The sequence below is a fragment of the Carassius carassius genome, chromosome 27, assembly GCF_963082965.1.
Source record: "Carassius carassius chromosome 27, fCarCar2.1, whole genome shotgun sequence".
Classification (NCBI taxonomy): Eukaryota; Metazoa; Chordata; class Actinopteri; order Cypriniformes; family Cyprinidae; genus Carassius; species Carassius carassius.
Genome location: NC_081781.1, coordinates 6,243,112 through 6,264,354, shown reverse-complemented (window position 1 = coordinate 6,264,354; position 21,243 = coordinate 6,243,112). Strand labels below are relative to the sequence as shown.

General features: G+C 37.7%; 3 protein-coding genes across 3 annotated transcripts in view; all 3 read right to left on the bottom strand.

Annotated features, from left to right (window-relative positions):
- LOC132106544 (gap junction Cx32.2 protein-like) overlaps positions 1-21,243 on the bottom strand; it is a 324,589-nt gene that overhangs the window by 132,153 nt on the left and 171,193 nt on the right. The window lies entirely within an intron of this gene.
- Positions 13,327-19,487, bottom strand: smpdl3a (sphingomyelin phosphodiesterase acid like 3A). Its single transcript, XM_059512299.1, has 8 exons — positions 19,269-19,487; positions 17,867-18,080; positions 17,566-17,710; positions 16,724-16,820; positions 16,153-16,316; positions 15,784-15,964; positions 15,304-15,428; positions 13,327-13,865 (listed from the first exon to the last, which is right to left on the bottom strand). The coding sequence occupies exons 1-8, from the start codon at positions 19,372-19,374 to the stop codon at positions 13,551-13,553; spliced, it is 1,347 nt and encodes a 448-aa protein (XP_059368282.1). The 5' UTR covers positions 19,375-19,487; the 3' UTR covers positions 13,327-13,550.
- LOC132106538 (fatty acid-binding protein, brain-like) lies at positions 19,664-20,716 on the bottom strand. Its single transcript, XM_059512300.1, has 4 exons — positions 20,623-20,716; positions 20,280-20,452; positions 20,045-20,146; positions 19,664-19,935 (listed from the first exon to the last, which is right to left on the bottom strand). Exons 1-4 carry the CDS (start codon positions 20,693-20,695, stop codon positions 19,885-19,887), a joined length of 399 nt encoding a protein of 132 aa, XP_059368283.1. The 5' UTR covers positions 20,696-20,716; the 3' UTR covers positions 19,664-19,884.

The window sequence follows — 21,243 nt, the reverse complement described above, 5'->3', positions numbered from 1 at the left end:
TAAACTGCACTTGTTTTACTAGTATTTGCTAATATACTCAAAAGTTTGTGTATAATATTTCAAGGGGTCAGTACATTACAGTACTGGCATAACCCGTAATAAATTACACACCAGATTGTCATCTGCCTCTTAGCAGTGGCATGGGCCGTTTCCCCTAATGGTGACATCTGGGCAGACATACAGTGTGTTGTATGGCGAGACAAGTTCAATTATACACTTGTGATTAATAGACTGTAAAAATCTGGTCCGTATCCAAAATGCCTTTTACATGTTGATAAATAATGTCATGTTTAATTACTGCATGCATATGTGAAATTCATTTCCCCAGTGTGGCTCTTTGTGTGCTATTAAACTAAAAATAATGATCACCTTAATGAACTCACCTTTGTAAGAGTTATTTACCAGAATTTGGCAAACATTCTGCCTTTAAGATGTTCACGTCTCATAAGATGATGAAATAAAAAGACAGAAGGAACTGAAATGAAATTCAAAAGAAATAAAAAAAATATATTTTGTTAGTCCAACCCAAGTTTTCAGACAAACATACATATACTCATTAAACACTTAAGGAATATATTGTCAAAACAATTAACACAGCCATCAATTATTATTTTTTTTGCAACAAAAAAAGTCAACCATATTGTTTTAATGGAATTAAATAATAATAATAATAATAATAATAATAGTAATAATAACAATAATGTTGAATTACATGATTACATATTGATGCTTGAATTTCTGGGACCTTTCTGGTCAGTTATTCTGACATGATCAATAAAATAATAGTAAATGTATGAATTAAATTTTGATAATGTTAACTGAATTAAATATTAAAATAAAACAATGATTAAACAAAAATAATAATAATAAACTTTTTATTAAACATTATTATTATTATTATTATTATTGCACATTTTAAAAATCAACACTAAATGTTGAGAAATCCAGTTTATATACAGTGCAGGGAACTTAATTTTAAAAGAAATGTAAGGATTTAAAGACAATTCAATTTAATTAAATTTTATTTTAAATTTAAAAGCATTTGAAAATACAATTCTTCTAGGGACAGTTCACCCAAAAATGCTAATTCGGTCATTAGTTACTGAACCTCGTGTCGTTCCAAACCCGTAAGACCTTTGTTCATCTTTGGAACAAAAATTGAGATATTGTTGATGAAATACAAGAGCTCTCTGACCCTCCATGGACAGCAAGGGTACAGCCAAGATCAAGGCACAGAAACATAGTAAAGTAATTAATGAAAGAATTTACATTTTTTTGGATGAACTATCTATTTAATGGCACAAATCCTTGCTAGACAGGGCCTTCAGTATATTGTAAATACAAATTAGCCATTAAGAAAATACAGTTTTGTCCTGTGACATTATGATGTCATGCTGTACTCAAATATATCCAAAAATCTGTGTCGAAGTTATGCAATTTGCCATAACCACTGTATATACCTAAGGCCCCGTCCACACGCAGACGTGATTAGCTGTATACACATAAATTTGGCGTTTTGTCACATGCTGGTCTGGCATGTATACTACATCCTTTTGTGTCCGTTTTGCGGTTAATAGTGAAAGCTCATCTTTAGCCTGCATGATTGTTTTCTGCTTGACCAGATGATGGCAGTATTGTGCTACAACTGTGGATCAACAGTGTGTGGGCAACAAATAGGTACATGCAATATACCTTCTCTTTATATGTGCTCCGTGTGTCAGCTGATGCTCCTATAGACTGTAACAGATGTCATTACACAATAAAACACTAGAAATCACAATGAACCTCCTCATCCTTTAACAAGACAAAGACTTTGAAGTCATAAACAAGGTATATACTGAAAGATTGCACATATTGTGTTATAAATGAGGGTCACAAAAATACTATTATTTCTCTGAAAGGACTTTCAAGAGTGAGACCGTAATAAAAGAGAAGCATGTATTGAGCCAAACTGCCTTTTCATATCAGTGTAACCTTCAACTCCAGATCACCTCAGGAAAAAAGCGACGGCTGAATACAGATCTGGCCATGTGGAATAAGTCAAAAACACTGTTTCCCACTCTCAGCTCTGCTATTTTGTTTATCATACAAATCACAACGGTGTATTAATATTACCATGAACTCTACTAATCCAAAATGCAAAAACAATAACATGACATAACCCACCATTCAAATCACCATTCAGATACGAATAAAAATCAAACTGCATGACCTCTGAAGACTTTTCTCCTCTCAACATTCTTACAAGCCACATTCTGAGTCAGACAGATTCCTTTTTGCTCAGCCTTGCTTTGTTGCACATTGTATTTACTTGTCTAGGCAGCATCTCTAAAGGGCCAGTGAAGACTTTTCAATCTAAGGTTTCAATCTAGCCAGAATGCCTTTCTGCAATCACAAGCATAAAATCAGGGTGAGACTTGCATGGGCATCGACTGACATTGATGTCACGCCCAAAGTGAAAGGCCTGATCTGGCCTCTCAAAGACATGAGAACAATCAGCTTAGGATTCAATAACGTTTGAAACCCTGATGCTGCTCTCATACGGGTTAATAAAGGACACTACCGTTGGGTGTGCTCCCCTCCCTCTTCCACCAACCCACCCTTGTTTTGGAAGGGAATTACACAATCATTAAGGCTTTCTCATTTTGCCTGGCTTAAAGCAGAGTGTTAACAACTACACAAACATTAAAATGTCAAAGCAACAACCTACAACCACTACATTTAAAATAATTTATATTAAATATACGGTTGTGTAAATATACTGCAGTATATTGAATTTAATTTATTCTAAATAAAAATAATTCTCAGAATACTGAAGAAGAAAGAAAGAGATATAAACTCACAATTCAGAGGAAAAACAAAGCCTGAACTGCGAGATATAAACTTTAGTATAGAACTATAGACAGAATTTGCGTCTCACAATTCTGAATTTTCTTTTCTCAGAACCCGTGAGGAAAAAAAAAAAAAAAGAGACAGAATTGGAAGATGTAAACCTGGAATTGTGGAGTTTATATCTCACAATTCTGACTTTTTCCCTCAGATTTGAGATAAAATAGAGAGGGAAAAAAAATCACAATTACCTTTTTATTTATTTATTTTAGCTGTGGCAAAAACAGGCTTCCATAACATACTTCTACCGAATTATTAATGTCTCAAATCAGAACACTGTCACAGTGTCTGGGTTGTGTCCCTGGGTTTGCACTAGATGTCTCCCTTTCTCACGGTGCCTGTCACCTTATCACTTCCTGTTCCCTTATTTGGTCACCTTCCTCCTTGTTAGTAATTGATTGTTCCCCACCTGTCTCCTGTTCCCTCATTATCCTTCTGTGTATTTATACCCGGTCTGTCTGAGTCTGTGTGACGGAGTCCTTGTTTAATGTTTATAGTTATTCACGTCCGTCGCTTCTTGCCTTGCCTTGTGATGGCAAAATCGAGGCCTCGTGAACCAATGAAACAGTTGAACCAAATGTGCCATATTGTTTCGAGGCTTCGAATCAATCCGACACCCGTCTCAACGGTGACACCTAGTGGTCACTTGCAGGTGTTGATCTGAAACAACCTTGACGAGCCATTAAAAAAATGTGTTGTTTTTTTATTATTATAATGTTCTAATATGTGAAGCTTGTAACCTATAGGCTCCTCACTGTGCATAATGTTATTTTGGTCATGAAAAATGAATATTAATAAAAGAAATCAAGCCACAATGTCTCACTTTTTTAGAGATTTTTATTCAAAAATATTAATTTATCTGCTGTGGAAGGACTTAGCCTACTTCTTTTTTTACAGATAATTTCTCCAGCCTTTGAAAAAATCCTCTCACAAGGGACACTTGTTGCTGGCATACAAAGATATTTTTTTGCAAGGACATACAAATGAGGAAAGATTACTGCTCTCTCTTTCCAGTAAGTTAGTGGATCATGAGTTCTGGGCAAATACGCATCGTTGATGTATTTTTTCACTTCCACTGTGGCATCAGCTGTAGCATTGTGTATCATCTTGGTTTGATGGATGCGAGTATCAAAAAGTTCCCATAAACTGTCCTGTGTTTCTACTGGTGTTGATGTTGATGGTGATGGTGATGATGATGATGATGGGTGTGATGTTGACATTTCTGGGTCTGAATAAAAATGAAAACAGCAATTAGTAACAAATCCTAAACTGACGGCATATATGAAGGATATATTATATTACATGATTCAGATTACATAACATAACACAGACTGAAACTGCTCACCAGGATTTGTGTTTGAACGCATCAGTGAAGCACACTCCAGTGTGATATGCTTTTCAGCTTCCTGGGCTTTGGCAGCATTTCCAAATGCCACATTTTTTAACCTTGGGTCCAGCAGTGTAGCCAGTGCCAAGGCTCTAAAACTCTCATAACCTCCACATCTGGAGTGCAGACCTTCTTGCAGATGTGAGCCTATGAGCCAAAACAGGAGAAACACATATTTATAATAATGACAATAATATGACAGTTATGGCCAATCACATGGGTAGTATGGTCATTGTGGCCTACCTAATTGAACAGTTGATTCCTGCGTTGCATTTCATTTTTTCTGTGCAAGCTTGTGCTGCAACATCCTGTACAGTGGTATAAGCTTTGAAGCAGACACTCTCTTTTCCTCTGACATCTCTGTTGTTGCGAGTTTGAATGGTTGCAGTATTGACAATGATTGTTCAATAATGTCATTATCAATACTTGTCAGGGGTATTACTGCTTATCATTGTTAAGTTGGAAAGTGCAGCAGCCACTGGTTCACGTTGGTCATACAAGCGCTGTAGCATGTCAAATGTGCTGTTCCATCTCGTGTCAACCTCCTGTATCAGTTTCAGAGTTGGTCTTCCCATCAAGCTCTGCATCTCCACAAGCTTGTCCTTTGCTTTGCAGCTGGATCTGAACAACCCCACTATCTTTCTGGCCTTCTGGCGTATTTCATTGATGACTGGGGTTTGATCTAGTGCCTTTTTCACAATCAAATTTAAAGTATGAGCAAAACATGGGACATGGCGAAGGTGGAGTAGCTGGGCACTTAGGATCATGTTAGATGCATTGTCAGTCACCATGCACTGAACTTTGGAGGTTATTCCCCACTCAGCCATTAGCAAGGCTTTAGCCTCCATGAGATGCTGGGCTGTGTGGGTTTGGTAAAACCTCCTTACACCCAGTACAACAGTTGCCATTTTTGCCTCTGGTGTTATGTAATGGCAAGTCACACCAAGATATCCATCCATATTAATGGAGGACCACATGTCAGCTGTAAGGCTAACAAATTCGGCCTTTTGTAGGTCCTCCATTGTCTTCTCCTTGGCTTTGTTGTACTTTTCGCTGACCATTATTTTAAGCACCTTCCGGGATGGGAGGACATAGCTTGGATCAAGCTTGTTCACAAATGCCCTGAATCCCTCATCGTCCACGATGGTGAAGGGCTGCAGATCCTTCACCACCATGTTTATAAGAGCCTCATCCAATTCCCTCTGTCTGACTTTTAAAAGAGAAGACAAAACATACTTTCAGACAAATACATTGGAAAAATACAGCTTCAATTAGTGCACATCTATTAAAAGTATAGCCTACTGGTTCATTATTTGGAAACCTTCCAGTGTTTATAATCAGTGCTTTATATAACTTATAAACTTTATAAACAGTGTCCCAAAAGGTTGTAATTATATTTCAATTATAATTATATCCCAAACAATGCATACCTTGCTTAGATGGCCCAGCAGTGTCAGTAGCAGGCCTAGGTACAGGGGGAATGCCATCCTCTGCACCCTGCAAAATGGCAGGATGAGTGCTCCTCAAATGGCGCATCATGGATGATGTATTGTTGCAGTAGGCTAGCTGCCGATCACAATACACACATCTCACTTTATTTGGGGTTTCTAAATGGAAATGCTCCCACACCACAGATGTACGGCATCTCTTCTGTGGAGCTTCCATTTTATCTATCTATCCAAATCTATCTATCTATATATGAATCGATCTATGTATCTAGATATGTATCTATAATCTATGTATCTATATATGTATCTATCTATAATATATGTATTTATATATGTATCTGTAATCTATCTATATATGTATCTATCTATTAATCTAGCTGTCTATATATATTTATATCTATGTATCTGTTAATGTGTCACTATATGTATACTCTGTCTGTCTCTAGCCTCTCAGTCAATGTGTTGTGTAAATTTAAATGTAAGTCTAAATTGCCTATAACTAATCAAATCGCACTATGTCACTATATCACCAAAAATCCGCTATCTCAAAGTCAAACTCCTCTCACAAAAACCCACGAGGTCAAAATGCGTTTATTTCACTTTTATACAGATGTGCGATTGTGTGGTCTGTTCCCGACCGTTCCAATCAAACGCTGATTCGGCGGACCACACCTGATGAAACAATTAGTGAAACACTTCGAGGCTTCGTTTGGTCATAGTCACGTGACATGGGTGTTTCGAATCACGCTTCGGATCAGTGTTTCGACACATCTGCGCTTCGGGATCTCGCAAAGCTTTGGAACGACTGTTTCGCTTCAGCCATCCTTAGCCTTGCCTTGTCTTCGTGTCTTGTTTATGTTATGTTTGGATATTCTGGTTTTGACCCTGCCTGGACTGTTTACCCCTTTGGATTACCCCTTAAATAAAGGACTTACCTGCAATTGGTTCCCTCTCCTGTGTTTCCTGTAACACCGAACGTGACAGAAGGACTCCGTCACACAGGGAACCAGCGGTATGTCGTTTTTTCGTTCCCCAGCCAAGATGGCGGAGCGGCGAACCAAGTACCTTCGGTTGATCGCCCTCCGCCAAGAGGGCAATGAAGTGGGGGCCCCGGTTCAGGTGTTCTGGTCCCTGGCCGAGGGCATGGACCTGCCCAGGATGGCAACCAGCCAAGCGCCACAAAACCAAGATGGCCGCCAGTCCAGCACCACTACCTAGGATGGCTACCAGCCAAGCGCCACAGCACAAGATGGCCGCTAACCCAGCGCCAATGCCCAAATTGGCCACCGTTCCAGCGCCACAGCCCAAGATGGCCGCCAGCCCAGCACCAATGCCCAAATTGGCCACCGGTTCAGCTCCACAACCCAAGATGGCCGTCAGCCTAGCGCCACAGCACCAGATGGCCGTCAGTCCAGCGCCACAGCACAAGATGGCCGTCAGTCCAGCGCCACTGCACAAGATGGCCGCTAACCCAGCGCCAATGCCCAAATTGGCCACCGGTCCAGCGCCACAGTACAAGATGGCTGCCAGTCCAGCGCCACAACCCCAGATGGCCGCCAGCCCAGCACCACAGTACAAGATGGCCGCCTGTCCAGAGTCATGGCCCAAGATGGCTGCTTGCCCAGCGCCACTGCACAGGATGAGAGTCTCAGCTGACCCTCGAGTCAGGTGCCTGTGAACTCTCCAGAGTTGGCTGGTAGCCATCCTAAGTAGTGGTGCTGGACTGGCGGCCATCTTGGGTTGTGGCGCTTGGCTGGTTGCCATCCTGGGCAGTGGTGCTGGGCTGATGACCACCCCGCTGGAAGAGACAGAAGTGGCTGGGGCATCCCACCGAAGCCGATGCTGCAGGTAGCGCACAAATTCCCAGAATTCCAGTGTCTCTAACTGCGCCATCTCCTCCTGAGACCCTGGATCATCCAGCCCGCCATTAAAATAGTCAGGTGCCAGTGAACTCTCCAGAGTCAGGGCTAGTCACCGCTGATCCTCCAGAGTCAGGGCTAGTCACCGCTGATCCTCCAGAGTCAGGACTAGTCACCGCTGATCCTCCAGAGTCAGGACTAGTCACCGCTGATCTTCAAGAGTCAGGGCTAGTCACCGCTGATCCTCCAGAGTCAGGGCTAGTCACCGGTGATCTTCAAGGACTGAGTCAAGTCACCGGTGATCTTCAAGGACTGAGTCAAGTCACCGGTGATCTTCAAGGACTGAGTCAAGTCACCGGTGATCTTCAAGGACTGAGTCAAGTCACCTCTGATCTTCATGAACAAAGGCAAGTCACCTCTGATCTTCATGAACAAAGGCAAGTCACCTCTGATCTTCATGAACAAAGGCAAGTCACCATTGATCTTCATGGGCAAATGCAAGTCACCAATGATCTTCATGAGCAGTGTCAGGCCAGCACCAATCTTCTGGAGTCCAGTAAGGACACCAGGGAATTACCAGAGTTTCGTTGTCCCGTTGGTCCAGCCGCACGGAGGTCTGCTCCGCCTTGGGGGGCTCTGGTCCTGACCACATGGCTGTGGTGGTCTTCTGCTCCGCCCTGGGGGCATTCTGCCCTGACCACACGGTTGTGGGGGTCTCCCACTCCGCCCTGGAGGACTCTGGCTTCGTCCACAAGGATGTGGTGGTCTTCTGCTCCGCCCTGGGGGGCTTCCGTCCTGACCGCACGGTTGTGGTGGTCTTCTGCTCTGCCCTGGGGGGCTTCCGTCCTGACCACATGGTTGTGGTGGTCTTCTGCTCCGCCCTGGGGGGCTTCCGCCTTGACCACACGGCTGTGGTGGTCTTCTGCTCCGCCCTGGGGGGCGCCACATGATGTCCTTATGGATTTCTGTTTTGTGTTTCTTGGTTTCTGTTATGTTTCTGTCTGTTCCCCTCAGTGAGTCTGGCCCTCCGTTTCTCCCCCTGAGCCTCCACCTGTCCGCCTCCCTCCTGGTCTCTGTTTTGTGTCTGTCGTGGAGCGTCTGGGAGCCGCTCCGTAGAGGGGGGGTACTGTCACAGTGTCTGGGTTGTCCCTGGGTTTCCACTAGATGTCCCCCTTTCTCACAGTGCCTGTCACCTTATCACTTCCTGTTCCCTTATTTGGTCACCTTCCTCCTTGTTAGTAATTGATTGTTCCCCACCTGTCTCCTGTTCCCCCATTATCCTTCTGTGTATTTATACCCGGTCTGTGTGAGTCTGTGTGACGGAGTCCTTGTTTAATGTTTATAGTTATTCACGTCCGTCGCTTCTTGCCTTGCCTTGCCTTACCTTGTCTTCGTGTCTTGTTTATGTTATGTTTGGATATTCTGGTTATGACCCTGCCTGGACTGTTTACCCCTTTGGATTACCCCTTAAATAAAGGACTTACCTGCAATTGGTTCCCTCTCCAAGAAATAACACAAGAGTGCCAGTTAATCCTGATCCAGCAAGCAAGCATTCTTAAGTTCAAACACCCGTGTCCTTGAAAGCCATGAGAGTGCGGCTATAAGGGCTGGACCACTGAACAGACTAGATACTGTTCTTACTGAGCCTTTTTTGTAAGCACACGGTCATGTTATTGAGATGCATGACACAGAAGGAAGCTACAGTGCATTCACTGTTCCTCAGTTTTCAAACAGAAAGTAGTTCTTCCTAGGACTCATGTCTGTGGTTTTAACAGTGACTGATGTGTCAGATCTCCAAGCCATTTCATTCCAAATGCAAACTTCTGCATTGCGTCAGACAAAAGAGCTCACGGCTAAAAAGGAAAGAGGAAGAGGCGTCTAGCATTCTGTGCTAAATGTGCGAAAAGTAAGATTTGAATGCCACAAATTATAACTGCAAAACAACTACTGTATTTTTTTTATTTATATGACGCTAGAATGAACCGGTACTTTTTTTCCTACTGGAAAAAGACCAGAAATATCAGATGAGTTTTCATCCTGTTAGATGATGATTAAACCTTCCGTTATTAGGTCTCTTTAATTTCTTCTGGCTAACCAATTTGATTTTAAGAGCATCATGAGATTAAACAATACAGAGACTCACAGTTCCCTATTTCCTACTGAAAGTTTTGCTTCAGTCTTCATTTATTAGTCACTCTCAGAAATAAAGGTACAAAAGCTGTCACTGGGACAATACCTTTTCAAAAGGATCCATTTTGGTACCTTAAATGTACATATTAGTACCTAAAGTGTACATATTAGAGCTTAAAAGTTACAAAAAATGCACCTTTTGAAAAGGTATCACCCTTATCATACCATCTTTTTTTTTGAGAGAGTGATAAAAAGCGATCTGTCCTTATATGCTTCAAATGTGTGTTGAAAATGTGAATGAAGTACCTTATTAATGATTTTACTAAGGCATGTTAATATGATATGATTGTTAAGATCAGCAACCTGCAGAATTTCACACTATGTGTTCAATGAAATATTAATGTGGGCTACCAAGAGCCTTCATATTCCAATGAAATTATCAACTACTGCAGTTTGCACAATTACATTACAGTACGGACTGCATAAATAATAAAACAAAATATGCTTATTTATAAGTTGCTTTGATGAGAAAGGAAGTTTCAAACTAACAGTAATGATAGCAAAAACTTACATTTGTATCATCTGTAATTCACTCATAGGAGAACTTTGTTTGGAGGAAAACTGTTAAAACCAATAGTTATGACAAAGGTTACAAAAAATATATTCTGCTACCAAAAAGAAGGGTTTTTCTGGAACACATTGGGCACTTTTAAGCAGTGAACAAGTTTCTTTTTAATGCTATGCTGATCTCACACTTGTCTCCATTTAGCTAGATGTTAATATAGTACATGCAAAGCCAGCAGTACAAAACAAAGGGGCATTTTTTTCTAAATGTATGATTTCGTAGTGCTTACCAATATTGGTGCACTACACACTCAAAAGTACAGCACAGTACACACTTTTAGTACATAAAACAACTGTAAAAATTGGGACACAACATATACCTCCTGTATTAGGCAAAGTTTTAGTCCACAATATAAAAGTATGCTACATATAACAGCCTAGATCTACATTTACGCTTTTATTCCCTGAGAACCAAATTTGTGAGAGTGGTGTTGCGGCACTGCGTCATGATCAATTGTTTGAGCAATTTTAGAACATAATATAAGAGACATATGCTTAGCTCTCTACTTCTGGTGGTTGTATTTAGGCTTCAAAATGTATAAAGGTTGTGAAAATGTGTTAGAATCTTAATCTTTTGCTGGTCAGAGAGGTTATCTTCTGCAATAATTCAAAAGCCAATGGAAAAATTCTGCTGGTCTATGTGAAAGGAACCAGGGTGATGTGAACTTCCTGGTTGGTCTTCAAAAATATGTCCTCACTACAGCACTGGGACTAGCATAAATACAGTGTGTAAATAAATAAACACTATTTTCTTCAAAATTCTGAAACGTAAATAAAATGGTAAAAACACATGCTACATGAAAGCAGCTCAAGAGTTTTGTGATAATTTCTCTACTGAACTGAATCAACTGGTATGTGATCCCTGCCTCAGCTCATAAAATTAACCAGTATATTCCATGAATTCCAATTCCTTGCGGGCTGCCATAGTTACACAATCACCACAGTAATCCACAGCTTAAATAGGGCAGTAGGTTAAGCAGGCCCATCAAAGCAATAGTCTGATGACTGAACAGGCTGTGATGAGGGTTCAACCAAGCGTAACGAGGCTCTGCAATCAGTGGAGAGTTGACCCATGCAGGTCTCTAGCACTGACCTTCCCTGTTACAGCTCTTTAACTTTTAAAGTAGACACAGGACTGCCAGCCGAGCAGAGTATGTGTGACAGCAACTAGCTAATCGGCCAATAAGTAATCTGTTATGATTAGACCCCAGGGTCTCATATGTTTATGGCAGTAAAATAGTTTCTCCTGGCGTCAACCACATCACCATAATATTTTTTCACAAAACACAACACACTTATGGACATAACTAAACCCAGCATTTGAAATACAATCCACATTGTGTATCAAGTCCATTTCTATATTATTTTTTCCAAAAGTAAAAAAAAAAAAAAAGAATAAATGAAAAAGAAATTGCAATAGAAATAATGAAAATTAAAATAAAGTAAAATAAAATATGGACAGAACTGAACCCAGCATTTAAAATACTCTTCACTCTATTTATAAAGTCTAGTTATATAATATTTTCTCCAAAATTGTAAACAAATGAAAAAAAGAAATTTATTTCAATGTAAATAATGAAAAATAAAATAGTAAAAATAAAATAAAATGTGGACAGAACTAAACCCAGCATTTAGAAAACTCTCCACATGATGTATGACGTCCATTACTATAATATTTATTCCCAAATTTAAAAAAAAAATTATAAATTAAAAAAAAATTATAATAGAAATAAAATTAAATAATAAACATAAAAAAATGATAAAATAAGATATAATATAATAAAACTAATCGAATACTGAACCCAGCATTTGAAACTCTCTCTTTTCCAGGACAATGTCTTCTGCTCACCAATCCAAGATGGGAGACAAAAAGCTCTCTGAGATTTATGTGCCTATCAAACACCAACCCACCTTGGCACAGCCTTGTGTGGCCCACGCTTAAAAAAGCCATCCCTCCTTCAGCGCTGCCAGTGCGGCAGGGCATATATTGACTCGTCCCCATTACAGATGAGTCTATTGGGAACTCTGAGGGAGACGATTGGAAGAGCACTGATGAATGCTGATTAGAGCATCTCCGCCAGTCATTAAAACAACCTGCCAGAATTACCACGGTGCCCCCTTTATCTCCGCGTCAACTTTCTGGCTCCACAAACCATTGTGAGTCATCAAAGGCAGTGTAGCACTCAAACGCCAATGACCACACGAGGAGGGGTCCAGACAAATGAACTAGTGAACATTTCAGAAGACGCTCAGCGGAGGTAGTGAGCAGCGAGGGGTCCGAGTGTGTATGGGGCCTCTGGATGGAGTACAGGGATGGAGGCTTGGACTGGATTTTATGCATGGTTTTCTTTTTAAAAAGATCAACAGGTGACCAGTTCTAGTACAACTGTGGTGTATTAAAGTACGACAAGTTATATCAGGTAAAAAAACAACAACAAACTTTCAAAATATTGAAGGCAAAAATCAAGTTTTTTTAATTTAAAGGACAGAAAGAAGCAGGTTCAATTTTATTTTAAAAAGTCTCTAGAAAATGATGTATAATTATTTGTGCAACTACATATTTAATCAAGAATAAAAATCATTACAATCACTTAAAAAGAAAAAAAAACATTTGAAAGTGCCTTAAAATTAGTTCAGTTTTCACAACTAAATCTAATAAAGTAAAGAACCAGGTATTGTTTCACCCCAAAATGAAAAACTAAAAATAAATTAGAATTCGCATAAAGAAAATTAAGAATTCAATAATAGTATTATTTGTTGTATCCTTTTTAAATTGTTTTTTTTTTTTTTTTTTAATGCAGCATTACTTTTTATTACAGGTTTAATTACAAAACAGTAAACAATTATAATAAATATAATCATTAAGAATAATAGCAATTACAAAAAAACATATATATTTTATTAAGATTTTGGGAATTTCTGTTGGGAAATTTTCATGCTTAAATGGTCATAAATATAAAGTAACAGTGCAAAGAATATATAAATAAAGTTCATGGTCTTAAATTATGCTTTATTTTCTTTATATAAATGAAAATTTCAAATAGCTTTTTCTCCTTTTGGTTTTGGGGTGAAGCGAGATATGTTTTCCTGAGATTCACTCTAGTATTATTATTCTTTAAATAAAAGGTTCCCTGATTCCTTTTAAATCAAAAAAGTTTGAAATCATCTTTTTAGAGAGTTGATCAAGTTTGAAGAGAGTAATTCAAGTATACTCTAGAACTGCAACATGCCTGCTTTCGCAATACATTGGGAGTAGGTTTCTTGATCCAAAAACTGCACAGAACACATCTGAATTGTTTTGCATAAACCCTCACATGTAAGGCTGAAGTTGTAGCTCACCATAAAATGGTTAAAATACTTGTCAAAGTCTTTGCTCTGTGGCTGCTTGAACCTAAGAGCAAGTTCATGCAAGTTGTGGGGCTGAATGTCATCAATATTAAAAGCCTCAGTCATAATGTATTCCAGCTTCCAGTCTGATTTTTTTTCCAGGTTTGCTTCTGTGAGATTTAAATAGAACTGCCAAATATCCTTTGGAGGGGGAAAAAAAGAAGGAGAGAAAGTGATTATTAGAAGGGATGCAATGGAAGAGCCACACTTTGAACTGGCACCTTGATTAAAACACACCATGTAATTAGAACTGACACTACCATTAATCATTCAGAAACAGGAACTGCACAACGGTGGTGAAGTTAATTTAGCCAAACATTTAGCTTCAAACAACTCAAAATATTAGAATTTAAAGATGCATTTGAACACAAAACACTAATAATTGTAGGGAGAATGTGTTAAAAGTAATTAACTCGGTGCTTGAACTTACAATTAAACCATAATACTCAATAAAGTAAAATAAAATTAAATATAGTTATTGTGTAGTAATATTCTCTTCCAGGCTGTCTATAAAATTGAAATTGTAAGGGCAATGTGCTCAAAGTAAATAAATCAGTGCTTAAATTCTAGTTGGTGCACACTTACTATTAAACCATAATTCAAAATAAAATAAAATAAATACCCTGAATTTTGAAATACTTTCCAGGCTATGTGTCAAGATCATTACCATATTGTTCCCAAAATTTTATAAAAAGTAATAAAACAAAACACAATAAAATAATAATAATAATAATAAAATAAAAATCCATAAAAAGTTAAAGTTGCTCATTCTTTAGGGTCTTAATGAAAAGTCTATAAAATACTTTGGTTAAAATGTCTCAATGGCAGTGTAAAACAACACTCTTTTTAACTGGTCAAAAACAGATCCATTCACAGCAAGCCGTTTCAGTGCATGTCCCTTTAAATGCTAATGAGCTCGGCTCACCCCGCCCCTCTCTTCCATGAGATGACAAGCCTTTCTCTTGAGATTCTAAACTTTAGCTGCATTTAGCTAAGGAACTTGCTAACTAGTACATTATTAGGATAGGCTATTGGCAAAGATTCATAAAAAAAAACTCATATTCAATTCTTCTGTAGGTGAAGCTGGATCATGAATGATTTGTGCAAATATAAACACATTTAAGTAGATTGGGAGTGCATTCCTTTCAAAAGCTAAAGTAATTCACTGGCTCAGATGTTGGGAATAAATGATGACTGCTATGTTCATTATTACATTCAAAAACAAAACACCTCAATCACTTAGGAGACATTCTTGTCTACACCTGCTCCGGCATTGAAATGATTTCTGACTGCTCACTCGGGGCAGGTCTACATTAAAACAATCACTTTAGTAAATAGTCATGGGAGGAGCCTGTGAACTACATCACTCTGCCAATAATCTCAGAACAGCCTGATCTGAGAATGTTATCATGATTATTTGGGAATTAAAAAAAAAAAAAATACTGGGTGGGTTTTTATCATTATTGGGTGGATGTGTACAGTACACACACTCCCAATACACATTTATATTCAAATAACATGTAAAAGTGGATTTTGCATCCGATGACCCCTTTAAACTTGCTAGCTGGTGGACACTTACCAGTAAACCATAGTTCTCAGGGTGGTACAAATATGCACGAATGCCAGGATTGTTCGAATATGGCTCCAATAGACTTTTGATAGGTGTAACAGCAGGTGTGACAAATATGGAGTTCACAGGTTTCCCTTGAATAAAAGTATGAATGGGACATTAATTAGTATGTTCAATGGTCTGTATTCATAGTATATTCTATCAGACTAACCTACCACAATCTGAGCAATAAACTGTCTGTCAGAGCAAGTGGTTTCAAAGACTGCATCCCACAATGCAATGCATTTTGACTCATGTTTCGATTTTATAAAAAATATAAATGTTCAAGTAGGTCTGTAAACCAATTAATCGTGATTAATCTCATTCAAAGTAAACGTTTGTTTACATACTATGTGTGTGTACACATATATATACATATATATATATATATAACGCGATTAGTAACGATTAATCGTTTTGTTGCCCTAGTTCTGAGGCAAATTCTATTACCTTGTTGATCCAGCAGAACCATTATGCTGTCTCGATGAGTGTGACCGTAGAACTGACCCTGAACGACGTCACTGTAGTTGCGAAATATTTTGACCAGTTGTTCATTGTAGCTTTCCCGGACAGCTGTTGTATTTATAGCAAAGGGTAGGTAACCGATGGGGACGTGAGCAATTACATAGACCTCAGAGGAAAAGAGGACAGTGAAATTAAGGTCAGCAGTCATTCACACACCACTGCTGTCACTTACATGGGCATACCATTATGCAAATGTTAATTTACAGTCTTGTAATAAAATGACCCTATATGATCAGTGCAGTGGGTTCTTTCTAAAATTAAAATGCCTTGTAAAAGCAAACAGAATATACTCACCTTCTCCAGCTTTTGTCTTGACAGCTCAAGTGTTTCCTGCAGCCATTGGAACTGCCCAGCAGGGTCAGTCATATTTACTGTCACTTGATTAGGACTGTAGTACAGGTTTGTGTTGAGACTCACCAGACGGAGGCCAGGTTTGATCACAAGAGAGTAAAAGCCACCTACACGCAAAGAAGTGAAATACAAAGAGCATTAGCTTACTATATTTTCACAGCTAAAGTCCACTGTTAAGTGTGCATACCACAGTCACAAAAAGAGAGAAAAAAAAGCTTATATTAATGAAAAATATTTGTGGGGAAAATATATGTATAGTTTTAGTTAGTTTAGATTTAAATAATTACATTATATATATTGTAATATTATGCATTATATATATATATATTTTTTTTTTTTTTACTAAAAACAGTTAACTAGCTGAACAATGGTTTTGCATTATACTGTTGTGTGCATTAAGTATTTTAGCATGGCTAAAACTCTGTATTGAATAATCGGCTTCCATTATCTCCAAATAATCAAATCATTTAAATGTACACACATGTAGTGGAAAATCTTCATTATTATCAGTTACCTTTTTGCAAAGTAGCTACAGCTTCTGGGTTCAACCACGGAGACCAGAGTTTGGCTACAGCATCGTAAATTGCATTTGCAGATGTTGGCAACTGATCCTAAGAAGTTTTAAAGCAAGATTTAAAAAAAAAAATTTTTTTTAGGATTCAACACAGCAAAAAAACATTTCAGCAAAAGACAGAGCAAGAAGTTTAAAAAATATATAAACTTCCCATAAATATACCTATAATCTACCCATAAAAATATTATATAAACAAAAAACATTGTTTTCAACATTGATAATAATACAAAAAAAATTGAGCACAAAATTTGCACATTATAATGATTTCTGGAGGATCAAGTGGCACTGAAGACTGGAGTAATGGCTACTGAAAATTCAGCTTTACTATCACAGGAATAAATTGCATTGTTAAATATATTCAAATAGAAAGCAGTTATTTTAAAATTGTAAAAAGAAAAAAAATCTAAATATTACAATCTTTACTGTATTTTGTTTAAATAAATGCAGCCACTCAGTGCCACAGATAAAATGTGAATGTTTGAAACGTTTTTCATCATATATCTTTTTGCATTTAAATAAAAATCTATATGAACTATTTAACCAAATATATATATATAGAGAGAGAAAGAGAGAGAGAGAGAGAGAGGGGGAGGGCGAGAGAGAGAGAGAGAGAGAGAGAGAGAGAGAGAGAGAGAGAGAGAGAGTTTTTTGTGTGTATACAAGCAGTATGCAAATTATCCATTCAAACAACCCAAAACATTTGGACTTTATTTGACCCCACAACTGTTGTCTTGGATTGAATTACTAGCCAAAAATGGTAGTTGCCCTTGGGATTGAAATACCTGTGGCCAGTAGTCGTGGTTGCCCAGGGCAGGATACACTGGCAGCTGTGGGAAGAACTGATTTATGGTGTGAGTCATATTGGCTATAACATTAATGACTACATCAGTGGACAGTTCTTCTTTCGGGACGTGAGGAGGGCTGTCTCTGCAACGAGGTGCACAACATTTAAAGAAAAAAAGTTAATAGAAATATTAAAGAACAAAGCCATGATGTGTTCATTAGCTCCCAAATAATCTAAATGTAATAAACCAAGTAAAATCACAGAACGGCTCCAAGCCAGTAAAGGAGGCTGCTTTATACCCTGTCCATATAATGAACTCAGGCTGCAGGTCTGCTTGTTTCATGTAACTGAATGCTGAGAGAATGAGCTGGTATGGAGAATCACACAGGAAATCACCAAAAACTCCTGGGTCCAATGCAGGAACACCCTTGGAGGAAAAACAGACTTTGCTGTGGTCTTCTGTGATATGGTAGGTTGGATCCAAGTGCAGGTCTGAGATATGCCAGAATTTAGCTGGAATTTAAGATGCTTGTGTTACATTCATTTCACAAATATGTCCAATACTCCCCTTACACTGTACACTTATATGTCAAATATTGTGTCTCACTCAGGAGCTGTGGAGATATTTCACTGCAAACCAGGTACAAATCTAAAGCATGTCATGCTTTCAAAGTGCACTGAACTTAAAATAATGAATTCTTAATGAATGCTTATGTACTCTTTAGATTGACTTCCTCATGCTAATACATAAAAAATAATAATAGTTTTTTTTTAACCCAGAAGACAGATATTATTGGCCGTTAACTGTTCATGTTAGTAACTTTTATTTTTGTCTCGCATAAAAAAACCTGAAACAGCATTATTTATGGCAGACATTTGAAACCAGAAATCTTGTTTACAGTAATTGCTCTTAAAATTGTGAATCATTGTGAATATTTAAAGGTATGAATACTCATGCAATGTACTTGTTTCATTTTTTTTTATATATAAATTTACAAAGTTGTGACAATTCTGTTTTTGCTTGGTCAATGTGGTGTATGGAGTGTAGATTGATGTAGAAAAAAATAACTGTTTAGCATAAGGCAGAAACATAAAACGTGAAAAAAGGAAGGGGTATGAATACGTTCACAGAATTTGCCTCAGAACTAGGGCAACAAAACGATTAATCGTTACTAATCGCGTTATATTTATATATATATATATATATATATATATATATATATATATATATATATATATATATATATATATATGTGTATATGTATATATATATATATATATATATATATATATATATATATATATATATATATGTGTATATGTATATGTATATATATATATATATATATATATATATATATATACAAATATTATAATAAATCAATACTTTTTCTTTTATGTTAAGAGATCGAAAGTTCCGCAAAACTACTGGTAGGCTAACGACGAAACCTGCGACATTTCATTTTGGGAAACGGACCCATTATTAACAATAACAACAACAGCAACAACAACAGGCCCGTAAGATGGATCACTGTAAATATATACGAATCTGACTCAGTAGGCGAAACGACAAGGAATGTCTGTTAAAACATCCAAAGAAAGACAAGAAAATGCAAACGCAAGCAAAGTGTGTGCGCCACAGAGCAAACGTATACATAAAGCCAACTTCATGAAGTACCTGACGTGGCTCTGAACACTTACGTGCGCTCTGCAGGTGTTTGAGTTTGAAGGCATTATTAACCGGCGCAGCAGAAACCTGCAGGTTCCAAACATGACCAAGCAAACACAATAAAACGAGTAAAGCCATTCCTGCAAGCGTCTGTATTGTTAAGCCGTGCTTGTGTAAACCAAAACAGGAAAAACTGGCGGCCCTCACGTGACGCTTTGTTTGCGCAACCTTCTGCGGTCACGCGCACTGATTGGACATCATAGCTACACATCATCGACACACCTTACTCTATATACAAATATAGCACAGAAACATATATTTAAATTAATAAATTGTGAAATTACAAAACAACTGTCTGGGCCGAACCTCAACAATCTTAGCTACTATATAGACTATAATAATAATAACAATGATCACACAAGCCATCTTTATTTTGTCTGTTTGTTTATTACAAATGAATCATATTGACTCAAAAGTAAAAAAAAAAAAAACAGTAAAAATGGATCAAAAACATTTGTAGCCCATGCTTTTATAGATCTGGAGGAATGAATTGCAAAGTTTTTCTTTGCGTAAAGCATCAAAGCACGTCGTTGCTGCCTGTCATGTTGCTGCCTGGAGAAGGACAAATCCTCATAAAGTTCCCAAAACTTATGCTTTTTCATAGTTACGCAAAGCCACCACGTCCCCAAAGGTGAGTTTCTAAAATAAAATTTAAATCAGCAAGTATTAAAGTCATCAAATAGCACTGTATGAAAAGGGAAGAGCTAGTGTTAAGTGAATTTTCTGTAGCATTCTGAAAGAACCTTACAATCACCATCTTCCCGTCTTTGATCTCCCGGACATGGGTGGTCTCTTTTCCATCCCACTTCTGCACATGAACAAGCTGGTCTCCATCCATCACCACAGTGGACTGGTAAAAAGAACACATCACTGTGCATTCATTTCAGACAGAAAACGTCTCCTATGAAATGGGAATGTATTGTTCCCTGTGATAACACTTCCCATTAAATCATGTTATGTTACACATTTTTTTCAAAAACCACTTTACAGTGTCGGTCATCTAAGGTGGTCTCATCAAACTCCTCTCCCAGTGTGAATGAAAGCTCAGTGTTCTTCAAAGTACTTTGTGTTTTTAGGACCACTTTATCTCCCTCTTTCGAGATGATGTGCATCGGTTTAGTCACATTTCCAACTTGTCTCATTGAAAACCCAACACCTTAGAAAAAAGAAAAAGAAAATTCAGATGCATTGAATTCATGCAATGTTCACTGAAACCAGGGTATGTAATACCCTTGGGATGTGTCTGTTATTCAAATAAAAATAAATGCCGAAATAATAAACTGTATTAATAATTATTATTACTGATGCTATAATGGTAAAACTTACCTAGAGCTTTCATATACTCATCAAAGTTGTCACTGCTGACCAGTTTCCATGTGCCACAGAAAGCATCTACCATTCTTTTAATTAAGTTTTTCTGCTCAATTCTAACTCTCGCAGAAAACGCAGCTGCATTTTCTCTTAAATAGCTTTTTTCCAGCTCCAAGACAATGATTAAACAGGAGTGGGAGGAGTCAACCTTCCCATTGGCTGTTAGTCAAAACTAAAACATTTGATTGACTGCTGAGCTTGTAAAAGATTTTCATAAGCTGTATAAACCAATTTGCGTTCCATTTTAACAAATGTTTTGTTTAGTACCATTAACAGAAACAAAATGTACATATCGCATATATATGTATATATATATACACACATACATAAACGTATAATTTTTTTTGCTCTAAGTTCTACAATCCTATTTTGAAGATAAATCAAATGCTTGGTTTATTTTCAAAACTTTAACAGCAACAACATTTTACATATACCGTAACACACACTTACAATATATAAACTACTTACATATATAGAAACATATTTTGTTTTGTAATGATATTGTGTTTTTTTTGTTTGTTTGTTTATTTCCTAATTAAAATTTACTTGGATATTGTGATTTGTGTGCCCTTATAT